Source organism: Felis catus, chromosome B2 (assembly GCF_018350175.1).
Source record: "Felis catus isolate Fca126 chromosome B2, F.catus_Fca126_mat1.0, whole genome shotgun sequence".
In the NCBI taxonomy this organism is placed as follows: Eukaryota; Metazoa; Chordata; class Mammalia; order Carnivora; family Felidae; genus Felis; species Felis catus.
In genome coordinates this window covers 137,416,520-137,436,605 of record NC_058372.1, presented here as the reverse complement: position 1 = coordinate 137,436,605, position 20,086 = coordinate 137,416,520, and the positions used below count along the sequence as shown (strand labels likewise).

General features: G+C 40.4%; 1 protein-coding gene across 2 annotated transcripts; it reads left to right on the top strand.

Annotated features, from left to right (window-relative positions):
- Window positions 1–8,725: 8,725 nt before the first annotated feature.
- Window positions 8,726–19,817, top strand: FBXO5 (F-box protein 5). Of its 2 annotated transcripts, none has more exons than XM_011282567.3 (5): window positions 8,726–8,863; window positions 14,445–15,165; window positions 16,353–16,443; window positions 17,636–17,818; window positions 18,948–19,817. In XM_011282567.3, the coding sequence occupies exons 1-5, from the start codon at window positions 8,761–8,763 to the stop codon at window positions 19,197–19,199; spliced, it is 1,350 nt and encodes a 449-aa protein (XP_011280869.1). In that variant the 5' UTR covers window positions 8,726–8,760; the 3' UTR covers window positions 19,200–19,817. The 2 variants fall into 2 exon arrangements, with proteins under 2 accessions (XP_011280869.1, XP_044914177.1); XM_045058242.1 differs by having other exon boundaries at window positions 8,789–8,906.
- Window positions 19,818–20,086: the final 269 nt, after the last annotated feature.

The following is a 20,086-nucleotide window of genomic DNA, read 5'->3' as shown; positions in this document are numbered from 1 at the left end:
ACAATAAATATTGTATTAGTCAAAGTCCAGTCAAGAGACAGAAACCAGACCATGAATTTGAACAGGGATAATTTGGGTACAAAGAATTTTTAACTGGTAATAGGATAAGCTACAAGGGGATAAGCGAGAACTCATGCACTGTGAATGAGAGAGAATCCCCAAGGAAAGAACACCCTTCGAAGGAGCTTCCCTTCCCCCAGGGTAGAGTCAGGACTACTGGAGAGAGCATGGCTTTGGCCTACTTGATGACAGAAAGGTTCCCTGGGCTGCCCTGAGCCAGAGCTGGTCTGCAGGTGGTGGTGGATCAGGCCTTGCAAACAGGACCTCAAACCCTCTGGAATGATAAACAAGCAGTCTCCCACCAAGGTGTCAGAGAAACTTGTTGGACGGTTAAGTATCAGTTTGTGTCTGCATTAGTCAGGGTTCTCCAGAGAAACCGAACCAGTAGGATGTGGGAGATTTATTAGGAGGAACTGGCTCATGTGATTACGGCAGGTGGCAAGTCCAAAACCTGCAATGTGACCTAGCAGGCTGGAGACAGCCACAGGAAGTGATGCTGTGTTCCAGTCCAAAAGTAGTCTGCTGGAGAAGTCTCTCTTGCCCAAGGGAGGCCAGTCTTTTTTTTCTTTTCAGGCCTTCAACTGATTGGATGAAGCCATCCACCTTATGGAGGACAGTCTGCTTTGCTCAAAGTTCATTGATTTAATTTCATGTAAAAACACCTTACAGAAACCCAGGGTAATGTGGACTAAGTATCCTGGCACCCTGTTGACACATGCGCCAAGAGCACCCCCCCCCCCCCCCCCGCAGCTGTGCCCTAGATGAGAAACAAGAGAAGCCTGTCCCTCCACCACCCACTACTGACAAAACCTGGTACCAAACAGGTCTAGCTGCAGTATTCGGAAGTGGGGTGATGAAGGGTAAATTTGTTGCTGAGAGGCAACAATTTGGTAACTGATCTAAATACCCATATGCATTACCTAGTTCCAATAATTGATACATTTTCATATATTCTTGGTGTTAGAAGTTACAAGTATTGTTACATTGTAAATATTTCCACTTGCATTGTTAAAAATAAGGATATTATATTCTATTATTAATATGTATTCTATAATATATTCTACTTAATCATTTATTATCACATGTAACAAAATTCTCAGTAGTTCCCTAAAATCTTCAAATACCCAATTCAGATCCTCCCAATTCTCCCCCAAATGCCTTAACTGGCTTCTTCAGACCAGGATCCAACTAAGGATCCCACATGGAATCTGCTGGTTACATTGTTTAAGTTTAGAATAGCCCTGCCAACTGCTGCCCCCTCTTTTTTTCATGACATTGCAATTAATTTGCATTTGAGAAGATCAGGCTACTACAGTATCATTTAATTCCTCAAGTCACAGTATTTCCTACAAACTGGAAGTTGGAGCTTAACACTCAGCTAGTTTTGCATACTCTCTCCCTTTCCTCTGATTTAGCATTTTTGTCATTAAAATATATACCAAATAAGCCAAGTTTGAATGCTCTGATGTGCTGAGATGTATTTGATTCTCTAAAATACATGGACAGGTGAGAAAAATGACTTCACCCTTGTGAAAGGAGAAGAATTTATTGTTGAAAGTAAGCTTAAAGCTAAATCAGTATAATATTTTTTTTTATAATTAAAGTTTATTTACTGTGAGTGAGCACATGTGCAAGCAGGGGAGGGGCAGAGAAAGAAGGAGAGAGAGAATCCCAAGCAGGCTCCGTGCTGTCAGCCTGACTCTCGAGGCTCGATTTCAAGAACCACAAGATCATGATGTGAGCCAAACAGTCCAATGCTCAACTGACTGGGCCACCCAGGTGCCCCTAAATCAGTAGAATCTTTATCAGTTTTTTTTCATCATAAGATTTAAAAGAAGTTTAGTAGCTCTTATTTTCCATAGGAGTCCTGGTTATGATCAGCTCTTTTCTGAGAAGACAGACTCCAGAGATTTGGGGTCTAAAAGGGAAGAAAGCCTGGGAATGTCTGCTTGAGGCTACACAGCTGTGAAAGACCTCTTGGTGTTGAGGGCAACAGAGATTAAAAACTGCTTACTGTGCTTGATAAAGAAATATGAGGGGTGCCTGGGTGGCTCGGTCGGTTAAGCGTCTCACTTTGGCTCAGGTCATTATCTCACAGTTCGCAGGTTCGAGCCCCACATCAGACTCTGTGCTGACAGTTCAGATTCTGTATCTCCCCCTCTCTCTACCCCTCCCCAGCTCATGCTCTTTCTCTGTCTCAAATAAATGTTAAAAAAAAGAAACAAACAAACAAACAGGAGGGGTGCCTGAGTGACTCAGTCGGTTAAGCATCTGACTTCAGCTCAGGTCATGATCCCACAGTTCGTGGGTTCAAGCTCTGTGTGTCGGGCTCTGTGCTGACAGTGTGGAGCCTGGAGCCTGCTTCAGATTCTTTGTCTCCCTCCCTCTCTCTTGTGTGCACATGCTCACTCTCTCCCTGAAAAATAAACATTAAAAAAAAACAACAGGAGACATCCCCATGGTTCTTCCATGGTGTATGTGCTGCTTACTGCAAGGAAGAGTAGTAAATTCAATGTGTTTAACTACAAGGAGTGGAAGGGAGAGTAGGGGAGGGGAAAGAACTACAGGAAAGGTCAGTTACCCATAAAGAGAGAAAGGCTGGAAATGCTGATTCTAGTTTTTGAAAACATGAAATTAACTAAGGACTACAATTATGAGAATAGCTCTATCTAGTAGATGTTAATTTTATAGTAGTTACAACAAAGTAGAATTTCCAGAGAAATAAAATGACTTAATTATTAAGGTTATATGATGAAAGGGTTAAAGAATTAGAAGACATTCCATTAATTCCCAAACTGCATGCTTTTCTCTATTTGTTGAACCTACAGTAATCTAAATTCTTATAAGCATATGTTCTACACAAATTTAAAAGTATATCATTGTGAGGTAATGTGTTTCCTCTTTCTTAAGTCAACCTGTATTAGCCAAATTTCCTCTAGAGCCCTAGCTTGTACTAACCTTCAGAGTAATTTGTTTCACCTTATTCTTTAAGAAATATAGCAGGTTTACTATTTACTGAGAAAACTCAGTAAAGACAGGTATTAATTTTAAAACTGGCCAAAGGTTATCAAATACATCAGAGAATTTGAATTTCCCTTGTAACATTCTGTTCATGAAGGACACTCTACCTTCACAAGCACATTTGATGAAAATAGCTTTCCATGACCTATGCAACTCAAGAATACACCAAGACTTGTTAATTAGACCACAGGCAATTCCTGCATAAGGTCCATGTAAGATGTGTTTCCCAGTTTGTGTCTTTTAGGTCTTTCAGGTTTCCTTTTTGAATGAAAGGGATATATCTATGTTAATTGAATATTACAACATATTATTACTTAATTTCTCTTTACCTCTTCTAATAGGCGATAATTAGAAAAGTTGGACTGAGATTGTGAAGAGTCTTGACTATTGAATTTCATTCTGTAAACAAGAGCTCTTAAAAGTTTAGTTATCCGCACCCCCCATCCCACTCCACTTCCTCACTCCCTGCCCCATGGGAAAAGGTCTGATAGCTGTATTAATGAAGGTGGAAAAGAACTTTTGATCAATTTTTAAACTTCCTGTCCATTAGAACATCATGGTTGGTTGGTTAGAGAAGAAATCATAATACCTAGGTAATTCTAACAATGTTAAGCTTAACACATGCATCAGTAGGTGTATTATAAACACATGCAGATTAATTGACAAATTCTGGCATGAATGGACACTGGCTTCCACTTCACTCACTAATATAGCTACTACCAGAATAACAAATGTAATTTTTGGAACCCAGGGAAGGATCAGGGTAGAGCAACAGTCGTGGCATGAGGCCAACTGGAACCCTAAGTCTAATATTTAAGGGCTTCCAAATCTGTAGCTGTTCGTATAAACAATGCATCTATACAGCTATCTTCACTATAAACCATGCATTTTGTTGCTCCCACTCCCTTTGCATGTGCTGTGCTCTCCACCTGGAACAGACTCTTGGCTTACCTCAGCAGAAAGATTTCGAAGTCCAACCTAAAGGGCACCTTAGCCTCTAGGCAGAATTAACTGCCCTTCATTGGCAATTCCACAGTACTTTACCATACCAGGATGACAACATTTATGGCAAGGTAATACCAGTCTCAGGACTGTGTGTTTAATAAGGACACGGGAAAGAGTGGGTCAGGGACTAGAATAAGCGTGTGTCGCTAGACCTCTCACATTGTCTCATGAATGGACAAAAATATGTTTTCTTGATTCTTGTCTCCTCAGGACCAAACATTATGCTAAAACAGGCACGAAACAGGTGTGTAAAAGGCAGTTACAGCGAAAATATTTGTCCAGAAATCTGATGTGTTATTCAGAAAAAAACAATTTCAGAGTGGCCTAGAACAGCAGTTAATCAAAACTTACTCAGCTGTAATAGCAATTTTGAAGATGCATAACCAATCACTACGTTTAAAATTCAACGTCATTTTCCTCCATAACCCATTTCTCAGTTTTTTTAATGGCACTACCATTCGCCCTCTCTCTCAAATTTAAAATGTAGTCATCTTTGATTCCTCTTCCTCACATACACTTCATTGCTAAATCCTACTCTCCTCAACACTCTAATCCTCACGGATTCTACTACCACTGCTCTTGCCCACAATTACTTTTCTCCTGGACTACTTTTATGGTCCCCTGACTTCTCCCTCCATCCTAGCTGCTCTCTAGTTCAGGTAACACAACAGCCAGATTCATCTTCCTAAAAAACAAGGCTCTGATTTTGTCACTCTTTGGCTCAAATGCACTGCTTTTGCTTATTAAGTAGGAACTTAGTAAGTTCCTACTGCCTTCCAAATAAAACTCCATGTCTTAAGTGTGAGTACAATACATCCCTATCCACATCCAGCGTTATTTCATATTGGCCTGTTTTACTCACTACCCCCATTAGGTCACATCAAATTCATTTTTTCTGATAACTGCACTTGCATTTAAGTTTTCCCCCATCATGTTCTTTATGCCAGGCCACCCTCCTCCCCAGTCCTTCAAAAGACATCCCCAGCAGCAGTGGTTTTCATCTAGAGGCAAGCTTGCCCATAGGGGACATTTGGCAATATTTGGAGGCTAAAGATGCTACAGTGCACAGGACAGCCCCCAAGAAATAAGTACCTGGGCCAAAAAGTAAACAGTGCTGAGGTTGAGAAACCTGTCTAACAGATTACTCCCTATCCTAGTATATAAAAGTAAATTCTCTGTCCTCTAAAAATTCTCAGTGTAACCAGATGTATCTGACTTATCCAGTGTTGCATTATAGCTATATCTTATACACCTTATCTCCTTCCCTCCATGCTCATGAGGCTTTTAATCATTTACTGAGCATCTGTTATGTCTATTAGGTGGCAGGCCCAGATAATAAGAACAAGGGCAGGTACCATGTCCCAGTTATTTCCAGATACTCCATAATATCTTGCATGTTGTAGGTCTGCAAATAAGAATTTGCTGAGGGGGACCTCAGTGGCTCAGTTGGTTAAGCTTCAGCTCAGGTCATGATCTAATGGTTCTTGAGTTCAAGCCCCACACTGGGCTCTGTGCTGACAGTGTGGAGCCTGCTTGGGATTCATATTCTCTCTCTCTCTCTGTCCCTCTCCCATGTGCATGCACATGCTCTCTCTCAAATAAACTTAAAAAAAAAAATTTGCTGAACGAGGGCAACTCTATGCTTCATTTTGTACCTAAAACCTCAATAATTCTGAAATTGAAGTGCAGGAAGAAAGAGGTACATACATCTGTTGATATCTAGTAAAATTCAAAATGGCCCTTCCTAAGTTTCTCACTAAAAATGAAATTAACAGATGCTCATGAACCTACTGAACAAATTATTTGTCAGTTAAAAATATTTCAAAATAATCAATATTTCAGTAGTAGTCTAATCGTTAAAATCAACATTAAATAATAGGCTGAGAAAGAATGTGATAAACTATTCCAGTAGACAATAAAATATGCTTAGCTATGTATATTGCTTTTTATTGCTACAGTAATTTTAATTTTCCTAATAACAGATCTTAGCCTTTTCCCGAAAAGATCAATAACTGCTGGAGAATACCTTTTAAACAGTAGTTAAGGTCCAATATAGTACAGGTGCTCAATTAATTTAATGAAAACCCTTTCTCCCCTCAAATTTCATACATTTGTCCACATCTGAAAATAAAAGAGGAGTAAAGATCTCAAAGGTCAAATGGGGAAGTAATGTGAAAATGTACTATAAAATCAGGCCTACCGAGCAAAGGAGTAAAGTACAAGGACTTATCCAGCAGAACAGGATTGCAGGGGCACCTCAGTGGTTCAGCTGGTTGAGGGTCTGACTTCGGCTCAGGTCATGACCTCACGGTTCATGAGTTCAAACTCATCGGGCTAGCTGTTGTCAGCCAAGAGTCCACTTCTGATTCTCTATCCCCTTCTCTCTACCCCTGCTCCGCTTGTGCCTTCTGAAAAATAAACATTGAAAGAAGACAGAAAAAGAACAGGATTGGAATTTTTGCTTATGAGCTGTGTAGTTCTCTGAGAATTAACTTCCACTTCCGAAAAATTAAACAGTGCCAAGGTTATTGTGAGAATTAAAGACTAACATTTACAAAATGCCTAGAAGACAAAAAGCTACTATAGTTTTAACATCCGTTCAACAAATAACTCACTCCCCTGCTGAAATCCCTCCAACAACTACCACTGCAATCAGAAGAAACTCTAACGTCCACATGTAAACCTACAAAATCCTACAGGATCTGGCTGCCACCTCTCTGACCTAATCTCCTCTAGCACTTGCTCAACGTGCTCTAGACATCCTTATCTCCTTGGAACAAGCCACGCACTTTCCATCTCTACCCTCTGCTTATTAAGCCGATCTTTGCACTGCCTACCCGACAGATCTTGGTCCAAAGCCTCCCAAACCCTCCTGACCACCCAGAGTCATTAATCTATGCCCCTACTGCCCACTCCCTGCCCCATAATCTAGTTTTATATTGCTCTTTCCTGAACTACAATTGTTAACTGTCAGTTTCTTTCCCATTAGCATGAAAACTCCTTGAAAATCAGGGCTTTTGTTTTTCCAACCACGTATCTCCAGGACCTAGCTCCAAGACGGGGCTAAGGCAGGCTAGTGGGACACATCACTCAGATGCAAAATTTAAGAGGATGCCTAAATGCCAGTAATCCAGAAAAATATGAATTTAAAGCAACATTCTTAAAGATGAAAAGTAATGTAAAACACCGTGACGAACTATCATAATCATGCATAACGACGGGATCCAACCAGCATGTGCAAAATTCACCCCAGTCCCCGCCCTGCCTCACTAGGACTTGCCACCGATATAACTGAGCGATTACCGTAAATCGAGTATTAACTCTCTCTAAAGCTGCAGAAAAGCAAGAGGGAGAACCCAGAAGAACCAGAAGACAAGGAATTGGACTTTTTGGAGCTTACACCCTGTAGCTTCACGGCGCTGTGGCCAAAAGGCTGACGGCAAGGCACGCACTGTCACCAGTTAAATGCACACTCGGGCTGAAAAGTTCATCAGGGCTAATACTGCTGGTCAGTTGTCAACGAAAGCTTAATAAATACTTCGACCCATTCCTGACATCACTAGAAAATCATTCCCTTGGCCCGAGGCTTCCAGCCCTAGAGTGTGGGGACTGAAGCTCTCACGGCAAGACGTTTTATAAACATCTATTTTTGGAGGAGGACTGCTGTCTCTCGCGCTTGGCCCCTGAGGTAAATAAACAAAAACCCAGGAAAGCGTAGATACAAGTCTAATAAACTTAACGTCCGTACAAAGTAGCTGTGGCTGGAGAACTCTGGTTGAAAAGACAAATAAATACGCTTACAAGAAAGAAGCGACTGTCCCACCGCGGGAAGGCCACGAGGACACGCAGCCCCAGGTCTTCAGCCAGGGCAGGTGCGAGACCCACGGTGCGCGCGCCACCGCGGCCCGCCCCTGCGCCTGAGAGAATCGCGCAGGCGCCAACCCGCCAACTCTGCAGCTACCGCCCGCCAAAGGCGCCTGCGCAAACGCTAAGGGCAGAGGGAGGGGCGAAAGTGAGAGGGAGAGAGGAGCGCGCCTAAATCCTAGAGAGGCGGGCTAAGCGGCTACGGAGGGCTGGGGGCAGGGCTTGTCTTCCGGAAAGTCTGGATTCCCGGACGACCGGAGTCGCCGCTCACCAAACACCCACTTGTGTGCTGCTCGAAGAAAGTCGGCCACGCTATATAACCATGGGAAATCTTCGGACAGAAGCCGGAGCTGCCTTCAGGATGAAATTAGGACTCGGAGAAGACCCGCTCGCAAGACGGAAGGAAGCGTGGCGGGTGCACGCATGCGTGGTAGGCTACCTCCACGTGCGGCCGGGCCGGGGCCTCCCCGCGCTCAGAGGCCCCGCCCCCAAGCCCGTCCCTTGCGGGAGCATCTTTCCGGACGCGCGGAGCCGGCTGGAAGGAGGAAGGTTGGGCCTCGGAGCTCGGCCCCGCCTCTGCCGCCTCTAATTGGGCGTGGGTGAAGGCGCCCCCTCCCACCGCCTTCCTATTGGAGCGCGCGTGCGAGCAACGCACCCCATTGGGCCGTACGGATTTGGGCACCAAATTCAAAGATTTTAAAAGTACCAGCTGGCGCCTTTTAGGAGATACAGCTCTGTGAAGCGGACGGCCTGGTCCTCTCCTGCAGCAGCTGTTCCCTCACCTGAGGCAGGCCCCCGACTTCCACTGGCATGAGCCAGCGCCCCTGCCGCTGCTCTCCACGGCCCCCCTCCAGCTCCTGCCGCTGCAGCTACAGCGACCTGACAGCCGCCGGGCGCCCTCGGCCCTCAGACAGTGAGTGTGAGGAGAGGGTGCGGGAGCCCGCCTTCCAGGAAGGGTATGCGGGGTTAGGGGGCGGCTGCTTCCGAACCCGACACCCTCTCGAGTCCGAGCGTGCGCCTCACGCCGGGCCGGGCCCGGCCGGGGCGGGCGGCGGCGGCGGTTCCTGCGGCCCCGGGGAAAGAAGCCTGGGGCTCGGGGAGGGGAGGCCAGATGTGCCGAGGCGGGTGGCGGGCCCGGGTCCCGCCTTCCTGGACGCCAGCGCCCAGGGAGGTGAAGGTCTCGGCCTTTGAGGGCGCCCTTCTCCTCTTGCAGGATCTACCTATCCTCGTCCCCACCCGGCATGAAGAGGCGCCAAATGCCCCTCCCCTCCCCCACCCCGGGGCCCGGGGGCTCTGACAGGGCTCGCGAGCCGGCGGCCCCCGGGGTCTGGCCGGGCGCCTCAGCCCCACTTCCTGCGCCCCTTTTCCGTATTCAGCCCGCAGCCTCGGGGCCGCAGTCCAGTGCCCCGGATTTTCGCCGCCTCACCCTTGCTGGCGGGCGCGGGAGATCCTGCTGGCTTATCTCCCGCCTCCGCACGGCCCGCGCCCTGAGGGGCCACCTCCCCGACCCCCCAAGGCTTCGCCTGGGCTTCCCCCCTGCCCGCTCCCGCCAAATGGAGGGACCCCCTCGCCGGGCCGGGCTGTACCGGGACGTCCGAACAAAACCTTTTTCTTTTTGTCTCGGTTTTCCCCTCTGCCCGGTAACCCGTTCCCCAGGCCTGGCTGGGGTCCGGGCGGGAAGCACTTTTTACTGCAAAACCGTGAATTTGCCCTCCGGTACCTGATTACCTGAGAAATGAAGAATTGGTTATTTTTTCTTTTTTTTTCCTGCGCTCCTGAAGCCCTGGACGGCCCTTGATTCCAAAATTCGGATAGAGTGGAAGGCCCTCGAACGGTTATTTTTACCCTCTTTGTGGCTATCTGAAAAGAGATCCAAAGGCATTTATTTTTGCCTCAGAAATTACCCCCGATTTTTTTTTTTTTTAATTGGTTCGACTTTGTGGGATTGGGCAATCCCTGCAAGATGCCGCTTTCATTAGAAAAGGAACTTAGAAGACGGGAAGAAAAAATAATACCTGGCTTTTAACAGGGTTAGGTCTATTTCTAGAAGATCCTCCCTCCTCCGTCTCCCTGTGAACTTCTGAAGCTTGATGGCTTTAAGAAGTGTTTTTTTGTTACTTCAGTTTGCCTGGTATTATCACTTGGCTCCTCAGAATATTTGCCGTCTCAAAGAGTTTGATCTCCTGTTTACAGATTTGAGAAAATGAGATTAAAAATTTAATGCAGCCAAGTATTTTTGAAGGCAGGCTTTTCTAAAATTTTCTTTTAGAGATTACGGCTGATTCCCCGTTTGTGGCTGCAAGCCTTGGGGGTCTCAGATTCTTAAGGAATAGCCATGCTTAACATCGCGCACGTGTGATTATTTTCTAGGTATTGGGATTGTAGAACTTAATCATTTAACGTTGGGATAGTTGTAAAACTTTTTAAGCATTGTAGCCTATTTATGGTATTTTCGTATGAAGTGTCACTTCTGCCTTAGAAAGTTAAAACGGAAGGTCAAACTTTGTGCAGTTAACTACAATACCACCTTTGCACGATTGGACAGTGAGTAAATGATGTTTAAAAAATGCAGTATATCGAGTCTTAAACGACGTGAGGCAGATATTAGTACCTCCATTTTAGAAAAAAATGAAATGTCACAAATCTAGTCAAGGCTGAGCAAGTATTTTTACTTGAAGATGGATCTGATTCCTAGGAAAAGTATGTAATCTGTAATACATAGTGTGGAACGTATTTTGCTACTTTTAAAACATTCATGATTTTCAATAAAAGGATTACAAAGGGATTTGGCTTAAAAATGTGATAAGAATACCATATGTGATGGGACTCTGCCATACATGTAGTCCAGTTTTACATTCTTAACCCCATTTTATAGATGAGAATACAGAGGCTTTAGAAGTTAACTGCCTCCCTTTTCACCAATTCAGCAAATGATACTTTATAGCTTAGATGCTCAAGACTTAAACCCCAGGGTACTTTTTTACTCCACTTCCCTTCATTCACATCCAAAGCATCCACAATTTCTGTTGACTGTATTCTCCTAAATACATCTCACATCCACCCAATTATCTTCATTTCCACTGCAGTCATCCCAGTGTCAGTTACCCAAACTGCCTGGATTCCTGTGATCGACACTTCTAACTAGCTTTCCTCTTTCCGCTTGTACCTTCCTACAGTCCATTCTCTACAGCTGCCAATCTTTTGACAATGTAAACCAGATATCTGAACTCAGAGCCCCTCAGTGCTCTTTATTACACAATGAATAAGATCCGGTCTGCCCTAAAATTGTACAGGCCATTCTACTCTCCCAACCTTACAGTATATTATATAATTTCACATTTTAAAACTAAACCTACAACCAGCATCCAGATTTTGGAACCAATAAAAGGAACTAGAGTTCCATGGAGAAACAAGTGATTCTATGGCTGGAACAGGGAAAATAGAAGATGAGCCTGGAGCATCTTGTGCCAGAAAGTAAGAAATGCTCCAAAAACAAAATAATGGAAGTATTTCAAGTGGGTATGAACTTACACAGTGGTGAAAGCTGAAACAATTTGAGCAATAACCTAATGTAGTATTGGATTATAACCCAAAGACTATGAGCCTATATGTATACTTTATTTATATACACACACACACTTTTATCTCACTTTCCAGGATAAGGTAATGGAATGAACACTAAATTTATAGTCAGGAATGGTAATCTGTCTCTCTTAACTACCTGTGAAATTGTGGGCAAGCTACTTAGCTGAGCTTCAGTTGTCCTTATTTGTAAAACTAAGATAATAACCTCTTCACCCTACATCAGAAGGTTGTGAGGATCGAATGTTTGAAAACAAATTGGAATTGTAAACTTCTAAACAACTATAAGATGCTTGGTACCTGGGTGGCTCAGTCAGTTGAGCCTGAGACTTTGGCTTAGATCATGATCTCATGGTTCCTGAGTTCAAGTCCCGTGTCCAGCTTTGGGCTGACAGCGCAGAGCCTGCTTTGGATTCTCTGTCTCTGTCTCTCTCTTCCCTTCCCCCACTTGGGCTCTCTCAAAAGTAAATAAGCATTTAAAAACAATTGGAGTGCCTGGGTGGCTCAGTAGCTTGAGCATCTGGCTCTTTGTTTTGGCTCAGGTCATGATCTCACAGTTTGTGCGTTTTAGCCCCATGTAGCCCCACATCGGGCTCTACGCTGATAGCTTGCAGCCTGCTTGGGATTCTCTCTTCTCTCTCAAGTAATTAAACTTAAAAAAAATGTAAAACAATTAGAAGATGAGTGAATCATCATTAGCTCTAAATTTTAAAGAACTTCATGTTCAAACAGTGGTGTTGAATGAAGGGTTCTATGGGATAGTTCAGTAACAACTCTGCTAACTAAAATGAACAGAGGAAGAATGCTTTTGAAAAGAATTAAGAGTTTCTGAAGTACGTTTTTCATGCCTCTTCCTTTTAGGCAGCTAAACAAAATAAAAGGTTTGTCTTTGTAGGTGTCTTTGCCCTCAGATAAAATGTGGTCATATGTAAATCATACTTCATTCTTGAGGCAAAAATTAAAACAATCTGTCTTGGAATATTTTAATCTTCCAGGTGAAAGAGAACCCCTCAATAATTTATTCTAGCATTATGATTAATGTTGGTGTTAGCAAATGTTGTTTGTTCTTTATTTGCTTTTTGTATACTTGAACTTAGTTTGAAATGAGTTTTTAGGGCTAGTCCAAGTTTTAGTGGTGTTCTGAAGTATATACTGTGTGTCCTTCACTGTGTTAAACATTGGGAATTTCAAGAGACTACCTCCCTACAGGTGTTCTTTTAGTACTTAAAGGTTTTGCTGTAAATAAAAACTGTAAAATTTAACATGGACAGATTACCAATACTTAGTACAGACTAAACAATCTGACTGGTACATACACTTAAAAGATAGATTGTTACCTACCTATGATTGGCTTGCAGGGGTAATAGTAGGTGTAGAATACATTTGAAGCATATACTATTCATATACTCAGCCTTCAATAATGTTAAGTAATGTTCCTGAATCAATCTACTGTATTCCTTCCCAGAATTGTGCTTTTGTTCAGGTTACCTTCAGTGAATGCTTTCCCCAGCCTCTACTGCCTGACAGAATCCTAGCTATCCTTTAAAGCAATAGTTCTCAACTGAGAAATCAGACATTTTGACACCACTGCCTCTCCCCACCCAATATTTGTCAGCAGCTGGTGACTGGAGACATTTTTTATTGTGCCACAGGGAGTAGAGGCTGCTAATGACATCAAATGGGTAAAGCCTGCTAAACATCCTAAAATGTAGAGGGCAGCCCCCAACAACAGAACTATCCAATCCAAAATGTTAGTAATGCAGAGATTGAGAAATGCTGATGTAAAGATATTAAGTGCTGCCTGTTCATCTGTAGCTTAGCTGATTTCTTAGTTGAACAATTAGTTGAACTAATTGCATAGTTTGTTAATAGTATCATAATTTGTTGTTTTTCCCTCTTATGCTACTTATAAATAACAAGCACATTATCTTCTCCAGTTATTTAAGACAGCTGAACAGTAATGCACACCTGGTTCCCTACCACCCTCACATTCTTATATCTTGTCTTACACCAATTATAGTGTCACTCTTACTTACCAGATCTTCTGATTGGTAGCTGAACTATTAATTCTTCTGACTCTTTGATTAATTAGTTATGAGAAATCTTCATTCAATAATTGAAGATTGCAGTCTCTAGCACATACTAGGCAAGATAAAGGAAGATGTCCCTGTGCGTGAGTTCACTATCCAGTAGGGCAGACAAACATCTTAAATATATCAGACCGTCATCCTTACCACTGATCCAAATAAAACTTAAGAGATGAGCGCTCTGGGACTTCAAGGAGATTTTAACTTAAGGGTATTTAAATTTATTGACTTTAGTTCTTTCTTGAGTAATTATTGTAAGGCTTATAATAATTGCTAGTGTTTCACTCTTATATAAAATTATTTTGATTCTTACACACTTCCCCTCTCCATTGGTCTTAAACATATTTACTGTCATTGGTTTGGGTTATGCTTAAGTCAGAGCTGATTTTAATGCCATTTCAAGTTCAGGGATTGTAGAAGTGTTTGTGATTACTATAAGGATTTCTCTGACTTCAGACCCCACTCGATGCATCACATTTCCTTATTTGTTCCATAAGCACAGATACTTATTAAATAGTCCCCTTTTCCAGTATTTTTTACTCAGATAACAGACTCGAAAAGCCAAATATTACAATTATACAATTGTACAATTATACTGCTTTTAGCAGTCTTCCGAGGTACCCTTTTAAGAATAAAATACATGTACTTACTAAAAGATTTAAGTAGTATTCATTGTCACATCTCAGTAATTAAACTTGGATTCTTTCACAGGTATATAGTGCTGAGAGAATGCAAAGTAATTAAACCTCTGTATATCCCAATATAAGAAGTAGAAATGTATGAAATTTTTGTCATTTAGTAAGTGCTTTGTTTTGTTTCTTGTAGGTTGTAAAGAAGAAAGTTCCACTCTTTCTGTCAAAATGAAATGTGATTTTAGCTATAACCATATTCATTCTGGACTTAAGTTAGTGAAGCCTGATGATAGTGGAAGACAAGGTTCCTGTACTCCTGCATATTTGGAAGGTTCTTATAAAGATTGCATTAAAGACTACGTGAGGTTATCAGATATTGGGTCACCAATCGTGAGCCCCAGGATTGTAGAACTTGAATCTGAAAACGAAAACAAGCTCTTTCATAACAAGGAAAATCAGCATGTGCAACAAATCCTTGATAGTTCAAATGAGATCGAAGAACTAGAGACCAGTGGACCTTATGAAGACAGTGGCTATACTTCATTTTCCCAGCAAAGTGGCTTCAATGAACATGAAGAGAGTAGCCTTCCCTTGGAAAATTTCAGTGACAGTCCACAGTCCTGCCTGCGTCAGATGCAAAGCCCAGAGCAATATCCCAGCAAAAACTTGCTGCCGGCTCTTCACTTTGCCAAAATGGTTTGTTCAACGTTAAAAAAGAATGCCAAACGAAATCCTAAAATAGATTGGGAGAAACTGAAAGAATTTATATTCAGTGGAAATTTTGGACTGCAGAATATAATTGGAAGGAAAATGGGCCTAGAATATGTAGATATTCTCAGTGAACTCTTTCGAAGGGGACTCAGACATCTCCTAGCAAACATTTTAACACAGCTCAATGATATGGACTTAATCAAGTAAGTATGGTTGCTTTGAGTGTTAGTATAATCCACTGAACATTTTTGTTAAGATGGCTCAGCACTACCAGCTCATACAAAGACAGGGAAGTCTTTTACGTTGTTTGAGGTAATGACTGCCTGATAGCTGGTATTTGACCACTTGTATGCCACTAAGATGAAAGAAGATTTTTAAAGTAAGCATTTAATCCAGTTATTTCAAATTTCATATTTATACTATTAGCAAACTATTTTTGTTAAATTGGGATTTTTGTTTCTGAAAATTACTAATACTTAAGCTACATCATACCTACTTAACTATAAAACAACAGCCTAGTTCTGGTGTATAGGTCCAGTAGGCTTTATGAGTTCTGTCACACTTGAAAGTATGAAATAGTTCCTGATGTTTTTAGGCCATTTTTAATGTAGGGCTCCCCTAGGTTTGACAGTGATAAAAATAGGGAAACCCACAAGTGGATCTGATTGTGACTGTTTCCTTAGAAACCTCGTATTTCCCTTTCTTCCTCATTCTACCAAATATGAGTTAGGATGAGGTGACAGAATTAAGATAATTATAATATAGACTATTGGATTAGATCCCACTCAAACAGGTGTGTTTTTGGCATTTTTGGAAAAGTTGTTAGAGGTACTTATCACTGGTCTTTATGAAAAATAGCTAAAGCAAAATAGAAGTATTAATTTTTATAGTTGGCTACCTTCTTGAGGGATAATTGGCATCACAGCTTCTTTGTTAACAAAAATGGATTTTTGAAATTGATGTCTACTAATAGCAGTATGTCCTAGAATACTTTGAAATTTGTCTACAACTTTTATTGATATCGAATAGCTAACATAGTGTCATATATATATACTAGGGGCTACTTATTTGATGTTTGCAGATATTGTGAAAAAATGAAGTATCAAGGAATGATTGCAATGGTTCTTAAGCCCAGATGTACTTAGAATGACTTGATAGGGAGCTTTTAAAAACAGGACTCTGGCCCCCATTTTAAGCCAGTTAAACCCAAATGCCTAGGCATGGGACATCCTTAAATCTTAAGTGCTGTAGGCAATTCTAATGTATAACCAAGTTTGAGAAGCACTGCTAATAGAAATTTCTTTTTTGCACTGTTAGTATTTCTGTAGTATGTTCATTCCTCTTACCTCTTTGTGATGCCTTGTTTCCTTTATAACCTTTTATTTTCCAGTGTGTCTAAAGTGAGCACAACTTGGAAGAAGATCCTAGATGATGATAAGAGAGCATTGCAGTTGTACAATAAAGCAATAGAGAGAGTTAATGTAAGTCTTTGCAGTTGATGTTTTCATTTTAAAAATATCTTGAACATTACATTAAAATATAAAAGCTCGTGCTCTTTACCTTTACAAATGGGGGAAATAGGACAGATAACAGGTAATCTGGAAATCCTTTACATTCACAAGGCATTTCAGCTTTTCACTAGAACTCATTAAGCGAAATTCAAAGACAAGGGGAAAGGAATTCCACGTAAGCCATTATTTCTTGGATTCTTTCTAGAAATGGAATGTCCAAAAGTACAAAAGGGAAAATTGGTCAGTTCTCTAATGAGAGTTGACCATATAGCTAATTTTCATTGCCATTTGTATTTTTTCAGTTATCAACATATTAAACATTCTTAATGCAGAAGAGAATTTATCTGCCTTCCAAAATACTTGGTAAATTTCAAGATGTTTCTGAGAATATATCTGTACATGATTGAAATTTCAGGCCTAGCAGTTGGCAGACTTGGGTCTAAATTTTGGTGCTGCTACTTACTAGCTGTATAACTTTAGACAAGTATTGCTTAAATTCTCCAAGTTCAGTTTCTTTATTGACAAGGTTAGTATTAATGAGAAGTTTTCTAATCTAAAAGGTTGTTTTGAATCCATGCATGACATTGAAGTGATACTTAAACATGACTATTGTCATTTATTGATGATAAGATAAAAGCAATGACTTTTTGTTTTGGCATCAGTACTTTATAAATCATGTATCTGGGGTACCTGGGTGGCGCAGTCGTTCAAGTGTCTGACCTTGGCTCAGGCCATGATCTCGCGGTTCATGAGTTCCAGCCCCAAGTCATCAGGCTGTGTGCTGACAACTCAGAGCCTAGAGCCTGCTCCAGATTCTGTATCTCCCCTTCTCTCTTCCCCTCCCCTGCTCACTAGCTCGCATGCCCTCTCGCTCAAAAATAAGCATTAAAAAAAAGTAAATACATCATGTATTAAATGCTATATAGACTCTAAGTATTTAGTGCTTTCTCACAATTTCTGGTTTGCAGTTTCTGTCAGTATTATCTGTGTGAATAGTTGTATGTGGCTATATTTAAGCATATGCAGGTAAATTGGGTATAGGGATAAATCTTTTACATTCTCATTTGCCCTTTTTTTTACATGTACAAACAATAAAAATGCCTGATTGTTAAGAATATAGGAGGATATTTTTAAGTCCTATTAAAATATTTTTTTTAATTAGGAAAAGAACATTAAGTTTTCACCACATGCTTCAACCAGAGAATATGTTATGTTCAGAACCGCTTTAGCTTCTGTTCAAAAATCAGCAGCCCAGGCTCACCCCAAAAAAGATGCTCAAACCAAGTTATCCCATCCAGGTGATCAGAAAGGTTCTACTTACAGTCGACACAATGAATTCTCTGAGGTAATTTTTTGTTTGTCAATAAACTAGAAACTTATGGGGCCTTTATTGTTAAAAGGATTTAGAGTAAGAAATGGAGAACTTTAAATTTAATTATAGCATAAGTAGAACTACTAGGGAATTATTAATGGAGATGTTATCTTCTGTCCCCCTTCATTCTGGTCTCAAAAATGTTAGAAACTGAAACAATTTATAACTCAAGTAATCAAGTTAGGAAAGTACACAGAGATGTCTTTCTATGCAAAAAATAATAGCTACCATTTGACATTGTTTATGACCACTCAGTGATGTTGAGATCTAATTTGGAAATGCTAAGGAAACCTTGATTTTTAAATTTCTTACCAAACTTGTTCAATACTACATTTTGCAATTGCTGCCTTTTATATCTACGGACCAGAACTAAACTGGAAAAGGCCAGCTTTCAGAAATTGAAGCCCTCCTATTGTACCTTCAAATCATTGGGTAATGTGTATTGTAAGTTCTACTGAACACATGGAAAATTTGGCAAGCTTAATTTAAAAAACCATAACGTCACCTAAGTGCATCTTTGAAATGTTGACTGCCTTCATGCTGGTCAATAAGTATAAATTATAGTTAAGTTTAATTTTCTAAGTGTTCGTTACATAATGACTAATACAACCTGTAACGATTCAAACAGCAGTTATTGAGCATCTGCTATCAGGTAATCCATGGATAAGAAAACATGGTACCCTTCATAGCCTTGTAATCTGGAATGGAACATGGCTACATAAAAATAAATGCCATATAACGTGATAGGTGCCTTAAAAAAGCTAGAAGTGAAAGAGCAACCACCTCCTAGCAACACTAGAAAGACTTCACAGTAAAGGTGACATTTAAGTCAGGCATTAACATGTAAGTAGCATTCATGAAATAAAAGAACATGTTTAAAGGTAGGATTAGGAAATAGCCACTGGACCAGTTGACAAGTGATATTATCTCACTCATTGAACAGTGAGCTCCTTAAAGGCAGGAATTGACCTATTGGTCAATTGGACCCATTGGTCCTTTATTCATGTTTTGGGGAAGCCTCAGAAATGCCCTTCTTGTTTTTACCAACTAAATTACATTCAATTCTTAACTAAAATTTGTTTATGGATTTTCTTCTTTCTAGGTTGCCAAAACTTTGAAAGAGAATGAAAGCCTCAAAGCCTGTATTCGCTGTAATTCACCTGCGAAATATGATTGCTATTTACAACGGGCAATCTGCAAACGAGAAGGCTGTGGGTTTGATTATTGTACAAGGTGTCTGTGTAACTATCATACCACCAACGAATGTTCAAATGGCAAACCCCTAAAAGCCAATTATAAAACAGGTCCTCTGCCCGGTACCAAAACAAGCAAGAAGAATTTACGACGATTGTGATCTCTTGTTAACAATCAGTTGTACCTGATTATGAAGGTTAGTTAGAAAATGTTAGGTTTTAATTTAAGAAAAGTAAAATGTATTGTAATTTCCAATTTTGTGTTGAAATCAATGTAGTACATGGGATTTTCTCCCCTTGAGTAAAGACAATATACAACTTAAAATATTTTACAATTTAATTTGAAAAAGTTTAAAATTATCAGTATAAATCAGAAAATTTAAATATTTTAAGAAAAAAGGAAAAGTGGCTATCTGATGTTTGTAATTCAGGGATAAAATAAAATTGATTCAATTTTATGGTAAAGGAAGACCATGTAATTTTACCTAGATAATCTTAAATAGATATCTTGTTTACCATCTATTAGCATTTGAGACATTTTATTTGCCCTACCAAATTAATTCCTATTGCAGTAACTTCTGGAGTCTGTTAATTTAAGTGTTTTGTCATCTTTCTTTAACCTCTTTTTCAGTGTGTACATTTCCCAAAAAAGTACTCTTTGTGAAATCTTGCTTTTTCCTATTTGTGAAGTCTGTATGTTTTAATATTTTTGTACATAATGTAAATATTTCTGTATTTTTTATGTCAAAGTAAAAAAATAAAGATCTCTTTTGTATACATATACATCTAAATGTAAATTTTGTACCTGTTATGAATAAAATTGTTATAAGCTTAATAAATAATGTGAACCTTTTATTTTGATAAACATTTTAATCTTAGAAACAGCTAAATTAGGAAGCTATAGGAGACTGCATTGTAAAGTAAAAATGTTATCTTTGCATTCAGAACACTTGTTCTAATAAGAGCCCAGGATAAAGATACATATTTTTTTATTCCTTAATTCTAAAGTTGAATATATTTGGTTTCAGTTATGGATATGATGAAATCT

Coding starts and splice junctions, on each gene's coding strand:
- FBXO5 (XM_011282567.3), top strand. CDS start 8,761: ATGAGCCAGCGCCCCTGCCGCTGCTCTCCACGGCCCCCCTCCAGCTCC. Junction 8,864..14,444: donor GCGCCCTCGGCCCTCAGACA/GTGAGTGTGAGG, acceptor TGTTTCTTGTAG/GTTGTAAAGAAGAAAGTTCC. Junction 16,444..17,635: donor AAGCAATAGAGAGAGTTAAT/GTAAGTCTTTGC, acceptor TTTTTTAATTAG/GAAAAGAACATTAAGTTTTC.